General features: G+C 42.2%; 1 protein-coding gene across 1 annotated transcript; it reads left to right on the top strand.

Annotated features, from left to right (window-relative positions):
* The first annotated feature begins 10,109 nt into the window (after positions 1-10,109).
* On the top strand, positions 10,110-16,159 carry LOC115190615 (galectin-2-like). The gene is made up of 4 exons (XM_029748787.1): positions 10,110-10,168; positions 10,477-10,556; positions 13,021-13,192; positions 15,704-16,159. Exons 1-4 carry the CDS (start codon positions 10,154-10,156, stop codon positions 15,848-15,850), a joined length of 414 nt encoding a protein of 137 aa, XP_029604647.1. The 5' UTR covers positions 10,110-10,153; the 3' UTR covers positions 15,851-16,159.
* The last annotated feature ends 689 nt before the right edge of the window (positions 16,160-16,848 follow it).

Consider the following 16,848-nt stretch of genomic DNA (forward strand, 5'->3'; position numbering starts at 1 on the left):
AATAACAAGAACACCAAAACAACAAAACGAAACGCACTCACGAACAACAAAACAGTCTTGTAAGGCTCACACAGGCAAAACAAGAAACAATCTCCCACAAAACCTAAACCAAACAATTACCCATATATAGGACTCTCAATCAGAGGCAACGAGAAAGCACCTGCCTCCAGTTGAGAGTCCAACCCCCCATTAACCTACACATAGAAATATACCAACCCAGAAAGAACATAGAAGTACAAAAACATAGAACATAAACCAAAACCCGGAAATAATAAGTCAAACTCCCTACTAAATAAACCACCACCCCCGAACCACATAAAACAAATACCCTCTGCCACGTCCTGACCAAACTACAATAACAAATAACCCTTATATTGGTCAGGACGTGACAACGATCAAGCGGAGCTGTTTTAATCATTTTAATCAACTGTAGAGATATACAGGCCATAGAACATTGGAGAATTCCTTCCGTTGCCTTTCCTTGGTCGTCAGTTAGGGCGTTTCTTATATATCTTTTAATCATTATCCATCTTGGCTTTTGATTAAGATGTTCTAATCATTATCCATCTTGGTTGATGATTAAGATGTTCTAATCATTATCCATCTTGGTTGATGATTAAGATGTTCTAATCATTATCCATCTTGGTTGTTTATTAAGATGTTCTAATCATTATCCATCTTGGTTGATGATTAAGATGTTCTAATCATTATCCATCTTGGTTGATGATTAAGATGTTCTAATCATTATCCATCTTGGTTGTTGATTAAGATGTTCTAATCATTATCCATCTTGGTTGATGATTAAGATGTTCTAATCATTATCCATCTGGATTGTTGATGATTAAGATGTTCATTACAACAGGTCAGGAGTTGATCACTTCGACAACGTGATGTAATGTGTGTCACCACAAAGAGAAAGTGTTATGGCCTGATCTGTTTCACCTGTCCTTGTGCTTGTCTCCACCCCCCTCCAGGTGTCGCCCATTTTCCCCATTATCCCCTGGGTACTTATACCTGTCTTCTCTGTTTGTCTGTTGCCAGTTCGTTTTGTTTCATCAAGCCTACCAGCGCTTTTCCCTCTGGTCCTGTCTATTGATTCTTCATGTTTTGACCATTTCTGCCCGCCCTGACCCTGAGCCTGCCTGACGTCCTGTGCCGTTGCCCCACAACTCTGGATTACCGACCTCTGCCTGACCTGACCCTGAGCCTGCCTGCCATCCTGTACCTTTGCCCCACTAGTCTGAATGATCGACCCCTGCCTGCCTTGTCCTGTCGTTTGCCTGCCCCTTTTGCTGTAATAAACATTGTTACTTCAACACAGTCTGCATTTGGCTCTTACCTGAAACGTGATAGAAAGTCTCGGTATGTTGGATACAATGGAAATTGATGGTATGAAAAATCTTTAGCAGAAATTACTTTAGACGCAGTCCAATTTACATAATTAAATCAGTTTGTTTACATTATTGAAGAGCCCCTGAGAGCAATCGTTTTTCACATAATACTACTGAATTCCCTGTTTTCTCTCTGAACGCGTGTTGCTCTAGTCCTGGGCTAATAGAAAACCCCTCATATTGTAGCCCAATTAACATGTCTCTCCAGGGGGAATACAGCTGAAACATTAAACTAAAAGACAGATCTACTATTGAACTATCTTCAGGTCATCTGAATGGGTTTTATTTCTCTTTGTAAATCACCAAAACAAACAACCAGGAGGGACTGTTTCTAACTTGTTCGATTGATTGATTTACCGTGCCTTCAGAAAAACTCCCTAGTCCTTGCAAATGACTCCATAACGTGATGCAGCCACCACCATGCTTGAAAATATGAAGAGTGGTACTCAGGGATGTGTTGTGTTGGTTTTGCCCCAAACGTAACACTTTGTAATCAGATCTTAAAGTACATTTCTTTGCCCCATTTTTTCACATTTTACTTTAGTGCCTTATTGCAAACAGGATGCATGTTTCGGTAATGGTTTATTCTGTACAGACTTCCTTCTTTTCACTTTGTCAATTAGGTTAGTATTGTGGAGTAACTACAATGTTGTTGATCCATCCTCAGTTCTCATATCACAGCCATTAAACTATATAAATGTTTTAAAGTCATTGGCCTCATGGTGAAATCCTTGAGCTGTTTCCTTCTTCTGCGGCAACTGAGTTAGGTAGGACGCCTGTATCTTTGAAGCAACTGGGTGTATTGATACACCATTGAAAGTGTAATTAACTTCACCATGTTCAAAGGGATATTCAATGTCTGCTTTTAAATATTTTGTTTTACAATAGTTGCCATTCTGTGGGAGGCATTGGAAAACCTCCCTGATCTTTATGGTTGAATCTAAATCTGAAATTCACTGCTCGACTGAGGGACCTTACAGATGTGTTTGGTACAGAGATGAGGAAGTCATTCAAAAATTATGTTAAACACTATTATTGCACACAGAGTGAGTCCATGCAATTTATTATGTGACTTGTTAAAACCTCTTTGGGCTAGACTTCCACTGGAACTGAAGGGCGCGCAATTGGATATGGATATTAAACATTTAGGTACATACAAGTGTCTTATATCGGTTGAAAGCTTAAATTCTTGTTAATCTAACTGCACTGTCTGATTTACAGTAGGCTTTACAGTGAAAGCATGCCATGCGATTGTTTGAGGAAGGCGCCCCACATCAACATATTTTTCCACTGGCACAGGTTTCATACAACACAAATAGCGATTGAATATTCACTTACTTTTTGAAAATCTTCCTCTGATTTGTCATCTAAAGGGTCTCAGCTATAACATGTAGTGTCGTTTTGTTAGATAAATTAATTCTTTATATCCCAAAAAGTCAATTTAGTTGGCGCCATCGATTTCAGTAATCCACTCGTTCAACATGCAGAGAAAGGAATCCAAAAATCTACACCTAAACTTTGTTTCAACAAGTCAGAAATACATTTCTATTTATTCCTCAGGTACCCTAAAATGTAATTAAACTATAATATTTAATACGTAAAGAAGTATTAGCAGGTGTGCATCCTCTTCATCATGCGCGCAAACACAGATTTCCAAACTTGTGTCATTGTACTAAAACTAATATTTCTTACTCGTTATTCAAGTTACAAGCCTGAAACCTTGAACAAAGACTGTTGATACCTAGTGGAAGCCATAGGAATTGCAATCTGGGAGCTGGAATTGGATATGCCTCTATGCTTTCCATTGTAAGAGCATGGGCTCTCAAAAAATATATATTTACGGTTGGATTATCTTTGGATTTTCTCCTACCATATGTATTGTGTTATAATCTCATACATTATTTTAACATTTCTACAAACTTCAAAGTGTTTTCTATCCAACGGTACCAATCCCATGCATATCCTGGCTTCTGGGCCTGAGTAACAGGCAGTTTACTTTGGGCACGTCAGTCAGGCGGAGATTCTGAAAAAAGGACCCTAGCCCTATTTTAACTAGAGAGGTCTGGTATAGTGTTAGTTAGAAAGGTCTGGTATAGTGTTAGTTAGAGAGGTCTGGTATAGTGTTAATTAGAGAGGTCTGGTATAGTGTTAGTTAGAGAGTTCTGGTATAGTGTTAATTAGAAAGGTCTGGTATAGTGTTATTTGGAGAGGTCTGGTATAGTGTTAATTGGAGAGGTCTGGTATAGTGTTAATTGGAAAGGTCTGGTATAGTGTTGACTAGAGAGGTCTGGTATAGTGTTAATTAGAGAGGTCTGGTATAGTGTTGACTAGAGAGGTCTGGTATAGTGTTAATTAGAGAGGTCTGGTATAGTGTTAATTAGAGAGGTCTGGTATAGTGTTAATTAGAGAGGTCTGGTATAGTGTTAATTAGAGAGGTCTGGTATAGTGTTAATTAGAGAGGTCTGGTATAGTGTTAATTAGAAAGGTCTGGTATAGTGTTAATTAGAGAGGTCTGGTATAGTGTTAATTAGAGAGGTCTGGTATAGTGTTAATTAGAGAGGTCTGGTATAGTGTTAGTTAGAGAGGTCTGGTATAGTGTTAATTAGAGAGGTCTGGTATAGTGTTAATTAGAGAGGTCTGGTATAGTGTTAGTTAGAGAGGTCTGGTATAGTGTTAGTTAGAGAGGTCTGGTATAGTGTTAGTTAGAGAGGTCTGGTATAGTGTTAATTAGAGAGGTCTGGTATAGTGTTAGTTAGAGAGGTCTGGTATAGTGTTAATTAGAGAGGTCTGGTATAGTGTTAATTAGAGAGGTCTGGTATAGTGTTAATTAGAGAGGTCTGGTATAGTGTTAATTAGAGAGGTCTGGTATAGTGTTAATTAGAGAGGTCTGGTATAGTGTTAGTTAGAGAGGTCTGGTATAGTGTTAGTTAGAGAGGTCTGGTATAGTGTTAATTAGAGAGGTCTGGTATAGTGTTTGACTAGAGAGCCATTTTGCTGGAGGGGGAGAGGAAGACCAGTCTAGCGTAACCCTGAATGTGATGATTGAAAGCCCAGGCCGGACATAAGGCCAATTGTGTGTTATCAATCTGCTTTCTCAGTAGTATCTTCTCAGTAGTATCTTCTCAGTAATATCTTCTCAGTAATATCTTCTCAGTAGTATCTTCTCTAAGGTTCTTGAGGTATCAGCAGACTCTTTGTTACACACACACACACACACACACACACACACACACACACACACACACACACACACACCGTTCCACCACCACACCGTTCCACCACCACACCGTTCCACCGCCACACCGTTCCACCGCCACACCGTTCCACCGCCACACCGTTCCACCACCACACCGTTCCACCACCACACTACCACACCGTTCCACCACCACACTGTTCCACCGCCACACCGCCACACCGTTCCACCACCACACCGTTCCACCACCACACTACCACACCGTTCCACCACCACACCGTTCCACCACCACACCGTTCCACCACCACACCGTTCCCACCACCACACTACACACGTTCCACCACCAATCCACACACACCGCCACACCGTTCCACCACCACACCGCCACACCGTTCCACCGCCACACCGTTCCACCACCACACTACCACACCGTTCCACCACCACACCGTTCCACCACCACACCGTTCCACTGCCACACCGCCACACCGTTCCACCACCACACCGCCACACCGTTCCACTGCCACACCGCCACACCGTTCCACTACCACACCGTTCCACCACCACACCGTTCCACCGCCACACCGTTCCACCACCACACCGTTCCACCACCACACTACCACACCGTTCCACCACCACACTGTTCCACCGCCACACCGCCACACCGTTCCACCACCACACCGCCACACCGTTCCACCGCCACACTGTTCCACCACCACACCGTTCCACCACCACACCGTTCCACCACCACACCGTTCCACCGCCACACCGTTCCACCACCACACCGTTCCACCACCACACCGTTCCACCACCACACCGTTCCACTGCCACACCGCCACACCGTTCCACCACCACACCGCCACACCGTTCCACTGCCACACCGCCACACCGTTCCACCACCACACCGCCACACCGTTCCACCACCACACTGTTCCACCGCCACACCGCCACACCGTTCCACCACCACACTGTTCTACCGCCACACCGTTCCAACACCACACTGTTCCACCACCACACCGCCACACCGTTCCACCGTTCCAACACCACACTGTTCCACCACCACACCGCCACACCGTTCCACCACCACACCGTTCCACCACCACACCGTTCCACCACCACACCGTTCCACCAACACACCGTTCCACCAACACACCGTTCCACCACCACACCGCCACACCGTTCCACCACCACACCACCACACCGTTCCACCGCCACACCGCCACACCGTTCCACCGCCAGACAAACTGAGACTGGGTAGGTGCAGGGGTAAATCATTTACAGAGCTATGTGTACCAGACACACTGAGACTGCAGGGGTAAATCATTTACAGAGCTGTGTGTACCAGACAAACTGAGACTGCAGGGGTAAATAATTTACAGAGCTATGTGTACCAGACCAACTGAGACTGCAGGGGTAAATAATTTACAGAGCTATGTGTACCAGACAAACTGAGACTGGGTAGGTGCAGGGGTAAATCATTTACAGAGCTGTGTGTACCAGACAAACTGAGACTGGGTAGGTGCAGGGTAAATCATTTACAGAGCTATGTGCACCAGACCAACTGAGACTGCAGGGGTAAATAATTTACAGAGCTATGTGTACCAGACAAACTGAGACTGGGTAGGTGCAGGGTAAATCATTTACAGAGCTGTGTGTACCAGACAAACTGAGCCTGGGTAGATGCAGGGGTAAATCATTTAGAGAGCTATGTATACCAGACAAACTGAGACTGCATGGGTAAATGATTTCTATTTTTTCAAAGTTTGGAAGCATCATGCTTGTATATTGTTGAACAACAGGAAGAAACAACTGGTCTTTTTATTGGCTGATGCAGGTGACAGGAATTAACAACTGGTCTGTTATTGGCTGATGCAGGTCAAATGAAGAAACAACTGGTCTGTTATTGGCTGATGCAGGTCACATGAAGAAACAACTGGTCTGTTATTGGCTGATGCAGGTGACATGAGGATACTACTGGTCTGTTATTGGCTGATGCAGGTGACATGAGGAAACTACTGGTCTGTTATTGGCTGATGCAGGTGACATGAAGAAACAACTGGTCTGTTATTGGCTGATGCAGGTCACATGAAGAAACTTCACAAACAACGGTTTGTGATATAATCGGTGCCATTCACTTTTCATATAATGCTTTTTTTGCACCTAATTTAAAGAAATGTAAAACATGAATTAATGTGCCGTTGTTTTCTTGCTAGTTCTGGTCCTGTACGCGAGGAAAAACTAAATCAGCATTTATTGAAGGAGCATGCGTATTCTCTAATGAATTATATTGAATATTTTCAGCTAATTTTCTGCTAAAGTCTCTGCTCAAGCATGTCTAATTGAGTTCATGCTATTGTAGGTTTGATGCAAAAGGTAAGTTACTCAAGTAATATGTAATGCAAATTTACTGCAAGATCACAAAAATGTGTTGACACAAGCACATAGCTATTGTTGTTATTTTGGGTTTTAATGTGCTGATTGTTTATGAAGTCACCTATTCCCAGAGCTGGACTGGGTGAAATCTGAATGAGCAACTCTGCAAGATTTAACAAGAAATAATCCCTGATGAATTTGATCACAAAGCCTTTGCTATATTTTACACCTAAATAATAATGTATTTAATGTTACATCAATAGTGTTTTTAAAATATTAAATATTAAAAGATTCATTGCATTATAATTTACAGTAATGGTAAGAATACAGATGAATCATCTAGGCTTATCTGTAGTGATTTGAATGGTTTGCAATCCGTGTCAGCAGTGACACCAGCGAGAGGGCAATGATTACGAAATGACTGGTGCACGACCATCATAACCCTGATCATCAATATAACCCTGATCATTACCATAACCCTGATCATTACCATGGATCATAACCCTGATCATTACCATAACCCTGATCATTACCATAACCCTGATCATTACCATAACCCTGATCATTACCATAACCCTGATCATTACCATAACCCTGATCATTACCATAACCCTGATCATTAATATAACCCTGATCATTACCATAACCCTGATCATTATTATAACCCTGATCATTACCATAACCCTGATCATTACCATGGATCATAACCCTGATCATTACCATAACCCTGATCATTACCATAACCCTGATCATTACCATAACCCTGATCATTAACATAACCCTGATCATTACCATGAACCATAACCCTGATCATTACCATGAACCAGAACCCTGATCATTACCATGGTAACACCCTGGTTAGGCCAGGGTGTTACATGGGTGGGCGTTCTATGTTTATTTTTCTATGTTGGTTTGTTTCTTTGGTTGGCCATGTGTGGCTCTCAATCAGGAACAGCTGGAGTTCGTTGTTGCTGATTGGGAGTCATACATAGGCAGCCTGTTTTTCCTTTGGGGTTTGTGGGTGATTGTTTTCTGTGTAGAGTTAATCCTGACAGGACTGTTTGGCTGTCGTTTCTTTTCATGTTTCGTTTGTAGTGTTCTTTCATTTATTAAAATTCCTAATGATGAACACATCCTCCGCTGCACCTTGGTCTCTTTCTGACGACGGCCATTACAGAATCACCCACCAACAACGGACCAAGCAGCGGAGGAAGGAGAAGCACAAGGAGCGACGGAACAATAATATGGACTATCGGGAGTCGTGGACCTGGGAGGAGATCAGAGCCGGAGTGGGCCCATGGAAGAAGGCAAAGGAGGACCGGGAAGATTACAGTGGAACGCTGATAGCGTTCAAACCGGAGAGGCAGCCCCAATAAAAACATTTTGGGGGGGGGCACATGGACAGATCGGCAGAGCCGAGGATGGAACCGGAGCCAGTCGGGGTAAAATTGGAGGGGAGCGAAGCAGAGACTGTTAAGGAGTTGATGGGTAAATTGGAGGAGAGGAATATGAGAGAGCTATTGTGTTGGTGTATTAGGCACGACATTCGCCCTGCAGAGCGTGTCTTAGAAAGAATGTCACCTGAATTAGTACTTCATACTTGTCCTGAGGTGCGTGCTAGCCGTCTGGTAAAGACAGTACCAGGCCCACGCACCAGGCCTCCAGTGCGTCAGCCCAGTCCTACTCGTCCTATTCCTGCTCCTCGCACTAGCTCTGAGGTGTGTATCTCCAAACTGGCTCTTCCAGTACCAGCACCACGCATCAGGCTTCCAGTGCGTCAGCCCAGTCTAACTCAGCCTGTGCCTCCTCCCAGGACCAGGCCTCCAGTGGGTCTCTCCAGCCTGGTCTATCTTGTGCCTCCTCCCAGGACCAGGCCTCCAGTGGGTCTCTCCAGCCTGGTCTATCCTGTGCCTCCTCCCAGGACCAGGCCTCCAGTGGGTCTCCCCATCCTGGTACATCCTGTGCCTCCTCCTCGGACTAGGCCTCCTGTGGGTCTCCCCAGCCTGGTGAGTCCTGTGCCTGCGCCCAGAGCCAGGCCTCCTGCATGTCTCCCCAGCCTGGTGAATCCTGGGCCAGAGCCGCCCGCCTGTCCGGAGCCGCCAGAGCCGCCCGCCTGTCCGGAGCCGCCAGAGCCGCCCGCCTGTCCGGAGCCGCCAGAGCCGCCCGCCTGTCCGGAGCCGCCAGAGCTGCCCCCCTGTCGGGCGCAGCCAGAGACGCCCGCCAGCCGGGTGCAGCCAGGGGCGCCACCTAAGTGGGCTAAGCCGAGGGTGGAACGGGGTCCATGGCCCGCACCAGAGCCGCCGCCGTAGGAAGGCCCACCCGGATCCTCCCCTTTAGTTTCAGGTTTTGCGTCCGGAGTCCGCACCTTTGGGAGGGGGGAGTACTGTAACGCCCTGGCCATAGAGAGGGGTTTTTAGTTCTCTGTTTTGGTTAGGCCAGGGTGTTACATGGGTGGGCGTTCTATGTTTATTTTTCTATGTTGGTTTGTTTCTTTGGTTGGCCGTGTGTGGCTCTCAATCAGGAACAGCTGGAGTTCGTTGTTGCTGATTGGGAGTCATACATAGGCAGCCTGGGTGATTGTTTTCTGTGTAGAGTTAATCCTGACAGGACTGTTTGGCTGTCGTTTCTTTTCGTGTTTCGTTTGTAGTGTTCTTTCATTTATTAAAATTCCTAATGATGAACACATCCTCCGCTGCACCTTGGTCTCTTTCTGACGATGGCCGTTACAGCCAGGCTCTCTCTCTCTCTCTCTCTCTATTGTACCATAGTATAGTCCTGTGTGTGGAAAAAATATTATCTCTCTCAACATAGTGGCATTTGAGTACTGATCAATCACAGTTGATTACTGATCAAACACAGTTGATTACTGATCAAACACAGTTGATTACTGATCAAAGAGCAGGCTGTTCAGTATGAGTGACATCATCAGTGCAGTACAGTAGTAAGCTGTCTATACTGTCACCAAGCTCCTTGTTAAAGCCCAGTATTGGGCTCTAGGCTAAGTGAGATAATCAAACATCTGTGGATTGAATCATCATGAAGGTCCTCTTGACCCCCTCATCATGCTAATCAGTTAGTGATATGTGAAGGGGGCTGGACTTATAACCTTACCTTTTAATATCTCTTTGTCTCAGCATAGAGGCTTCTCTTGTCCCATCTCATACTAGATTCAGGACTGCTTTTCACCACCAGTGACAACATGGCAAAGCCAATGGTAAGTCTTATTAACCTTCATGCTTGTGTGGATACTCTTATCAATAAAGGTACATATTGAACAGGCTTTGTAACCTACATGTTTACTGCATTGAGATATGTGTTGCTGGGTAAATTATCTGTTTACTATTATGTACATCACTATACAATATTAGTGGGACATAAAATGTAAATTGTGATTACAATGATTATCAAAAGCCGGAGATAAATGATTGAATAGCATAAAGCAAACCAAACGTGACACATTTAAAAGACAATCCCTTTGACCTTGTGTTCAAAGATAGTCAACTATATGCTTCTTAACAACAGGAACTTGAGCTGAAGAATGTGAAGCTGAGAGCTGGAGACCAGTTGAAAGTGGAGGGGAGGATTCTGCATGAGGCGAAGGGGTATGTACATTTAACTGGTTTGGTCTGGTCTGGTTTGGTCTGGTCTGGTTTGGTTTGGTTTGGTCTGGTCTGGTTTGGTTTGGTCTGGTCTGGTTTGGTTTGGTCTGGTTTGGTTTGGTTTGGTCTGGTTTGGTCTGGTTTGGTCTGGTCTGGTTTGGTCTGGTTTGGTCTGGTTTGATCTGGTTTGGTTTGGTTTGGTCTGGTTTGGAAATCACACCCAGAGACCTATCACATTAATTTAGAAGAATAACTGAAGAACAAACCAACAGTTCCACAAATGTTTGTTCTAAAGACTAAAGAATGGAGAATGCTTTAGTGTTGGTATACTGTATGTCTAGTATACTCTATGTGGTATACTATATGTGGTATACTGTATGTGGTATACTGTATGTGGTATACTGTATGTGTGGTATAGTGTACGTGTGGTATACTGTATGTGGTATACTGTATGTGGTATACTGTATGTGGTATACTGTATGTGTGGTATAGTGTACGTGTGGTATACTGTATGTGGTATACTGTATGTGTGGTATAGTGTATGTGTGGTATACTGTATGTCTAGTATACTCTATGTGGTATACTGTATGTGTGGTATAGTGTACGTGTGGTATGCTGTATGTGGTATACTGTATGTGTGGTATAGTGTATGTGTGGTATACTTTATGTGGTATACTGTATGGGTGGTATACTGTATGTGTGGTATACTGTATGTGGTATACTGTATGTGTGGTATACTGTATGTGTGGTATACTGTATATGTGGTATTTTGTATATGTGGTATACTGTATGTGGTATACTGTATGTGGTATACTGTATATGTGGTATTCTGTATATGTGGTATACTGTATGTGGTATACTGTATGTGGTATATTATATGTGGTATATTGTATGTGTGGTATACTATATGTATGGTGTACTGCATATGGTGTACTGTATGTGGTATACTGTATGTGGTATACTGTATGTGTCGTATACTGTATGTGTGGTATTCTGTATGTGTGGTATTCTGTATGTGTGGTATTCTGTATGTGTGGTATACTGTATGTGTGTATGTGTGGTATACTGTATGTGTGGTATACTGTATGTGTGGTATACTGTATATGGTATACTGTATGCGGTATGCTGTATGTGGTATACTGTATGTGGTATTCTGTATGTGTGGTATACTGTATGTGTAGTATACTGTATGTGCGGTATACTGTATGTCGTATACTGTATGTGGTACACTGTACATGGTATACTGTATGCGGTATACTGTATGTGGTATACTGTATGCGGTATACTGTATGTGGTATACTGTATATGGTATACTGTATGCGGTATACTGTATGTGGTATACTGTATGTGGTATTCTGTATGTGTGGTATACTGTATGTGTGGTATACTATATGTGTAGTATACTGTATGTGGTATTCTGTATGTGTGGTATACTGTATGCGGTGTACTGTATGTGGTATACTGTATGTCGTATACTGTATGCGGTATACTGTATGTGTGGTATACTGTATGTGTGGTATACTGTATATGGTGTACTGTATGTGTGGTATACTGTATGTGTGGTATACTGTATAAGGTATACTGTATGCGGTATACTGTATGTGGTACACTGTATGTGGTATACTGTATGCGGTATACTGTATGTGGTACACTGTATATGGTATACTGTATGCGGTATAGTGTATATGGTATACTGTATGCGGTATACTGTATGTGGTATACTGTATGTGTAGTATTCTGTATGTGTGGTATACTGTATATGGTATACTGTATGCGGTATACTGTATGTGGTACACTGTATATGGTATACTGTATGCGGTATAGTGTATGTGGTATACTGTATGTGTGGTATACTGTATGTGGTATACTGTATATGTGGTATACTGTATGTGTGGTATACTGTATGTGGTATACTGTATGCGGTATACTGTATATGGTATACTGTATGTGGTATACTGTATGTGGTATACTGTATGTAGTATACTGTGGTATACTGTATGTGGTATACTGTATGTGGTATAGTGTATGTGGTATACTGTATGTGTGAAACCAATTCATGTTAGAGAAGTGCAGACATGTAGTGGGGTTTCTGGAATGATTTGTCTTGTGACTTCCTATTGCACATGTGACGAGGTGAGTTCAAGAAGGGTTCTGTTTGCGGCGAACATGTTACTTAGCAACAATTTCAATTGAACGATTTGAATGAACATTCCAAAATGTTGGGGTGAAACAACAAACAGCTATGATTACTGTGGTCATACTGCTAATGACTTCATATTCCTACTACATGCAATAGAAAGCCTACATGGACACATTATTATTTGTATTGGCAGTTTAGACCCAAAACAGACACTTACGTTCGCCGCACACTACCCTTCTCGGACTGATTCCCAATGTTACCGAACGTTTGCGGCTAGCACAAATGGAATATGATAGCGAATTATTTCCCTCGTTGAACAAACCTCAGGTTCCAGATAGAACTGGGCTGTGACGAAGATCACCTGGCACTGCACTTCAACCCACGTTTTAAGGATGACACTGACGGCGCTGTGCTTGTGTGCAACTCAAAGATGGACGGCTGCTGGGGTCATGAGGAGAGAGAGAAACACAGTGACCTCCAAAGGGATTCTACCGTCAAGGTGGGACAATTGTTGGGATGGGAAGAGGGTCCTGACTGGACCAAGGAGGATGTTAGTCCGGATATATACAAATGTTTAAATAAATGAAAATATAATATTTGAGGAAAAAAAGGGCCTTGTGGTATTTCTTAAAGGGATGAGTCCGATGAACTATTCGCTAACATTTTTATGTCTCTGAGTCCACTATGACGGAAGTTAAAGGTAGTTTTGCGTGCCAATGCTAACTTGTGTTAGCGCTAGCTTAGTGCAAAGTCTGAAAGTATGCTCGCTGTACACGAAGACTAGCAGTCTTTTTTGCTGATTCACTACCTCTAACTTCATACTGGACGATTCACTACCTATAACTTCATACTGGATGATTCACTACCTCTAACTTCATACTGGACGATTCACCACCTCTAACTTCATACTGGATGATTCACTACCTCTAACTTCATACTGGACGATTCACTACCTCTAACTTCATACTGGATGATTCACTACCTCTAACTTCATACTGGACGATTCACTACCTTTAACTTCATACTGGATGATTCACTACCTCTAACTTCATACTGGACGATTCACTACCTTTAACTTCATACTGGATGATTCACTACCTCTAACTTCATACTGGACGATTCACTACCTTTAACTTCATACTGGACGATTCACTACCTCTAACTTCATACTGGACGATTCACTACCTCTAACTTCATTCTGGACGATTCTCTACCTCTAACTTCATACTGGACGATTCACTACCTCTAACTTCATACTGGACGATTCACTACCTCTAACTTCATACTGGACGATTCACTACCTCTAACTTCATTCTGGACGATTCTCTACCTCTAACTTCATACTGGACGATTCACTACCTCTAACTTCATACTGGACGATTCACTACCTCTAACTTCATACTGGACGATTCACTACCTCTAACTTCAAACCGGACGATTCACTACCTCTAACTTCAAACCGGACGATTCACTACCTCTAACTTCAAACCGGACGATTCACTACCTCTATCTTCATACTGGACGATTCACTACCTTTAACTTCATACTGGACGATTCACTACCTCTAACTTCATACTGGACGATTCACCACCTCTAAACTTCATTCTGTGACGATTCACTACCTCTAACTTCATTCTGGACGATTCACTACCTCTAACTTCAAACCGGACGATTCACTACCTCTATCTTCATACTGGACGATTCACTACCTTTAACTTCATACTGGACGATTCACTACCTCTAACTTCATACTGGACGATTCACCACCTCTAACTTCAAACCGGACGATTCACTGCCTCTAACTTCATTCTGGACACAGAGACATAACAACGATATCCACGAGTTCATCTGACTCTGGGGAAGTAGATGAAGGGCTTCATTACCAAAATCCTGAACTATCCCTTTAAGATTGTTCAGTTTAGTTAGTGATGAGTTCTTAAATACTGACTGCATTATTCAGTGTAGTTAGTTATGAGTTCTTAAATACTGACTGCATTATTCAGTGTAGTTAGTTATGAGTTCTTAAATACTGACTGCATTATTCAGTGTAGTTAGTTATGAGTTCTGTCGTACTGACTGCATTATTCAGTGTAGTTAGTGATGAGTTCTTAAATACTGACTGCATTATTCAGTGTAGTTAGTGATGAGTTCTTAAATACTGACTGCATTATTCCGTGTAGTTAGTTATGAGTTCTGTCATACTGACTGCATTATTCAGTGTAGTTAGTTATGAGTTCTGTCGTACTGACTGCATTATTCAGTGTAGTTAGTTATGAGTTCTGTCATACTGACTGCATTATTCAGTGTAGTTAGTTATGAGTTCTGTCGTACTGACTGCATTATTCAGTGTAGTTAGTTATGAGTTCTGTCGTACTGACTGCATTATTTAGTGTAGTTAGTTATGAGTTCTGTCGTACTGACTGCATTATTCAGTGTAGTTAGTTATGAGTTCTTAAATACTGACTGCATTATTCCGTGTAGTTAGTTATGAGTTCTTAAATACTGACTGCATTATTCAGTGTAGAGTTATAAATTCTATCATACTGACTGCATTATTCAGTGTAGTTAGTTATAAGTTCTGTCATATTCAGTGTAGTTAGTTATAAATTCTACCATACTGACTGGATTATTCAGTGTAGTTAGTTATGAGTTCTGTCGAACTGACTGCATTATTCAGTGTAGTTAGTTATAAATTCTATCTTACTGACTACATTATTCAGTGTAGTTAGTGATGAGTTCTGTCGTACTGACTGCATTATTCAGTGTAGTTAGTTATGAGTTCTGTCGTACTGACTGGATTATCGAGCATGCAGTACTGCAGTACAGCCTTTTATTACTAGATAAATGGATAATCTTGGGCATATATTTCTTTTTAAATGTATTTAACCTCTAATGAACTAGTCAGAGTTGAACTAGGCATATAGTGATGTAACAATGAAACCATGTGGGTGTTAGAATAAATCAAAGTGTTGTCATAGTGACGGGTTTCCTCTCTCCGTTCTCTCTCCAGATTGTCCTGAAGCTGACCGGAGATGTGTTTGAAGTGGAGATGCCCAATGGGCATGTGATCAAGTTCCCCAACCGTCACGTCCTGGAAGTCATTACCTACGTTCGTATCAGAGGGGACTTGAAGCTCACCGCCTTTAAGATCTACTAAAGAGACCCATAATATCCACCTTGTGTAGCCTGGCAATTTTGTTTCGTAGGTCTTCCAACTTCCGGTGCATTCTGGCCCAATGACACACAAGCAAGTGGGCGGAGCTACATATAGAGTTAGACCAATGGGTAGTAAGACAGGATCAATGGCCTGTAGTAACCCAAATGATTACATTATTACTGACCTAATCTCTCATGTTCTGATACTGTAGTAACCCAAATGATTACATTATGACTGACCTAATCTCTCATGTTCTGATACTGTAGTAACCCAAATGATTACATTATGACTGACCTAATCTCTCATGTTCTGATACTGTAGTAACCCAAATGATTACATTATTACTGACCGTGTCTCCCATGTTCTGATACTGTAGTAACCCAAATGATTACATTATTACTGACCTAATCTCTCATGTTCTGATACTGTATGTAACCCAAATGATTACATTATTACTGACCTAATCTCTCATGTTCTGATACTGTAGTAACCCAAATGATTACATTATGACTGACCGGTTCTCTCATGTTCTGATACTGTAGTAATCCAAATGATTACATTATGACTGACCGGTTCTCTCATGTTCTGATACTGTAGTAACCCAAATGATTACATTATGACTGACCGGTTCTCTCATGTTCTGATACTGTAGTAGACCAAATGATTACATTATGACTGACCGGTTCTCTCATGTTCTGATACTGTAGTAACCCAAATGATTACATTATTACAGACCTAATCTCTTCATGTTCTGATACTGTAGTAACCCAAATGATTACATTATTACTACTGACCGGGTCTCTCGTCGACAGATTGGGTCAACAATTACTGAGCAGAAAACAGAATAGCCATTGACTCCATGGCAACATTTTTATGATGATTTGAAAATGTTATTTTCTGTATACATTTAATGAAGCAAAACATAATGGATACATGTCATGTCATCAATAAACTTCAGCATCATTAAGTAGTGAATTCCGTGTCTTTAGTTCCATGAT

The sequence above is a fragment of the Salmo trutta genome, unplaced genomic scaffold (genome assembly GCF_901001165.1).
Source record: "Salmo trutta unplaced genomic scaffold, fSalTru1.1, whole genome shotgun sequence".
Classification (NCBI taxonomy): Eukaryota; Metazoa; Chordata; class Actinopteri; order Salmoniformes; family Salmonidae; genus Salmo; species Salmo trutta.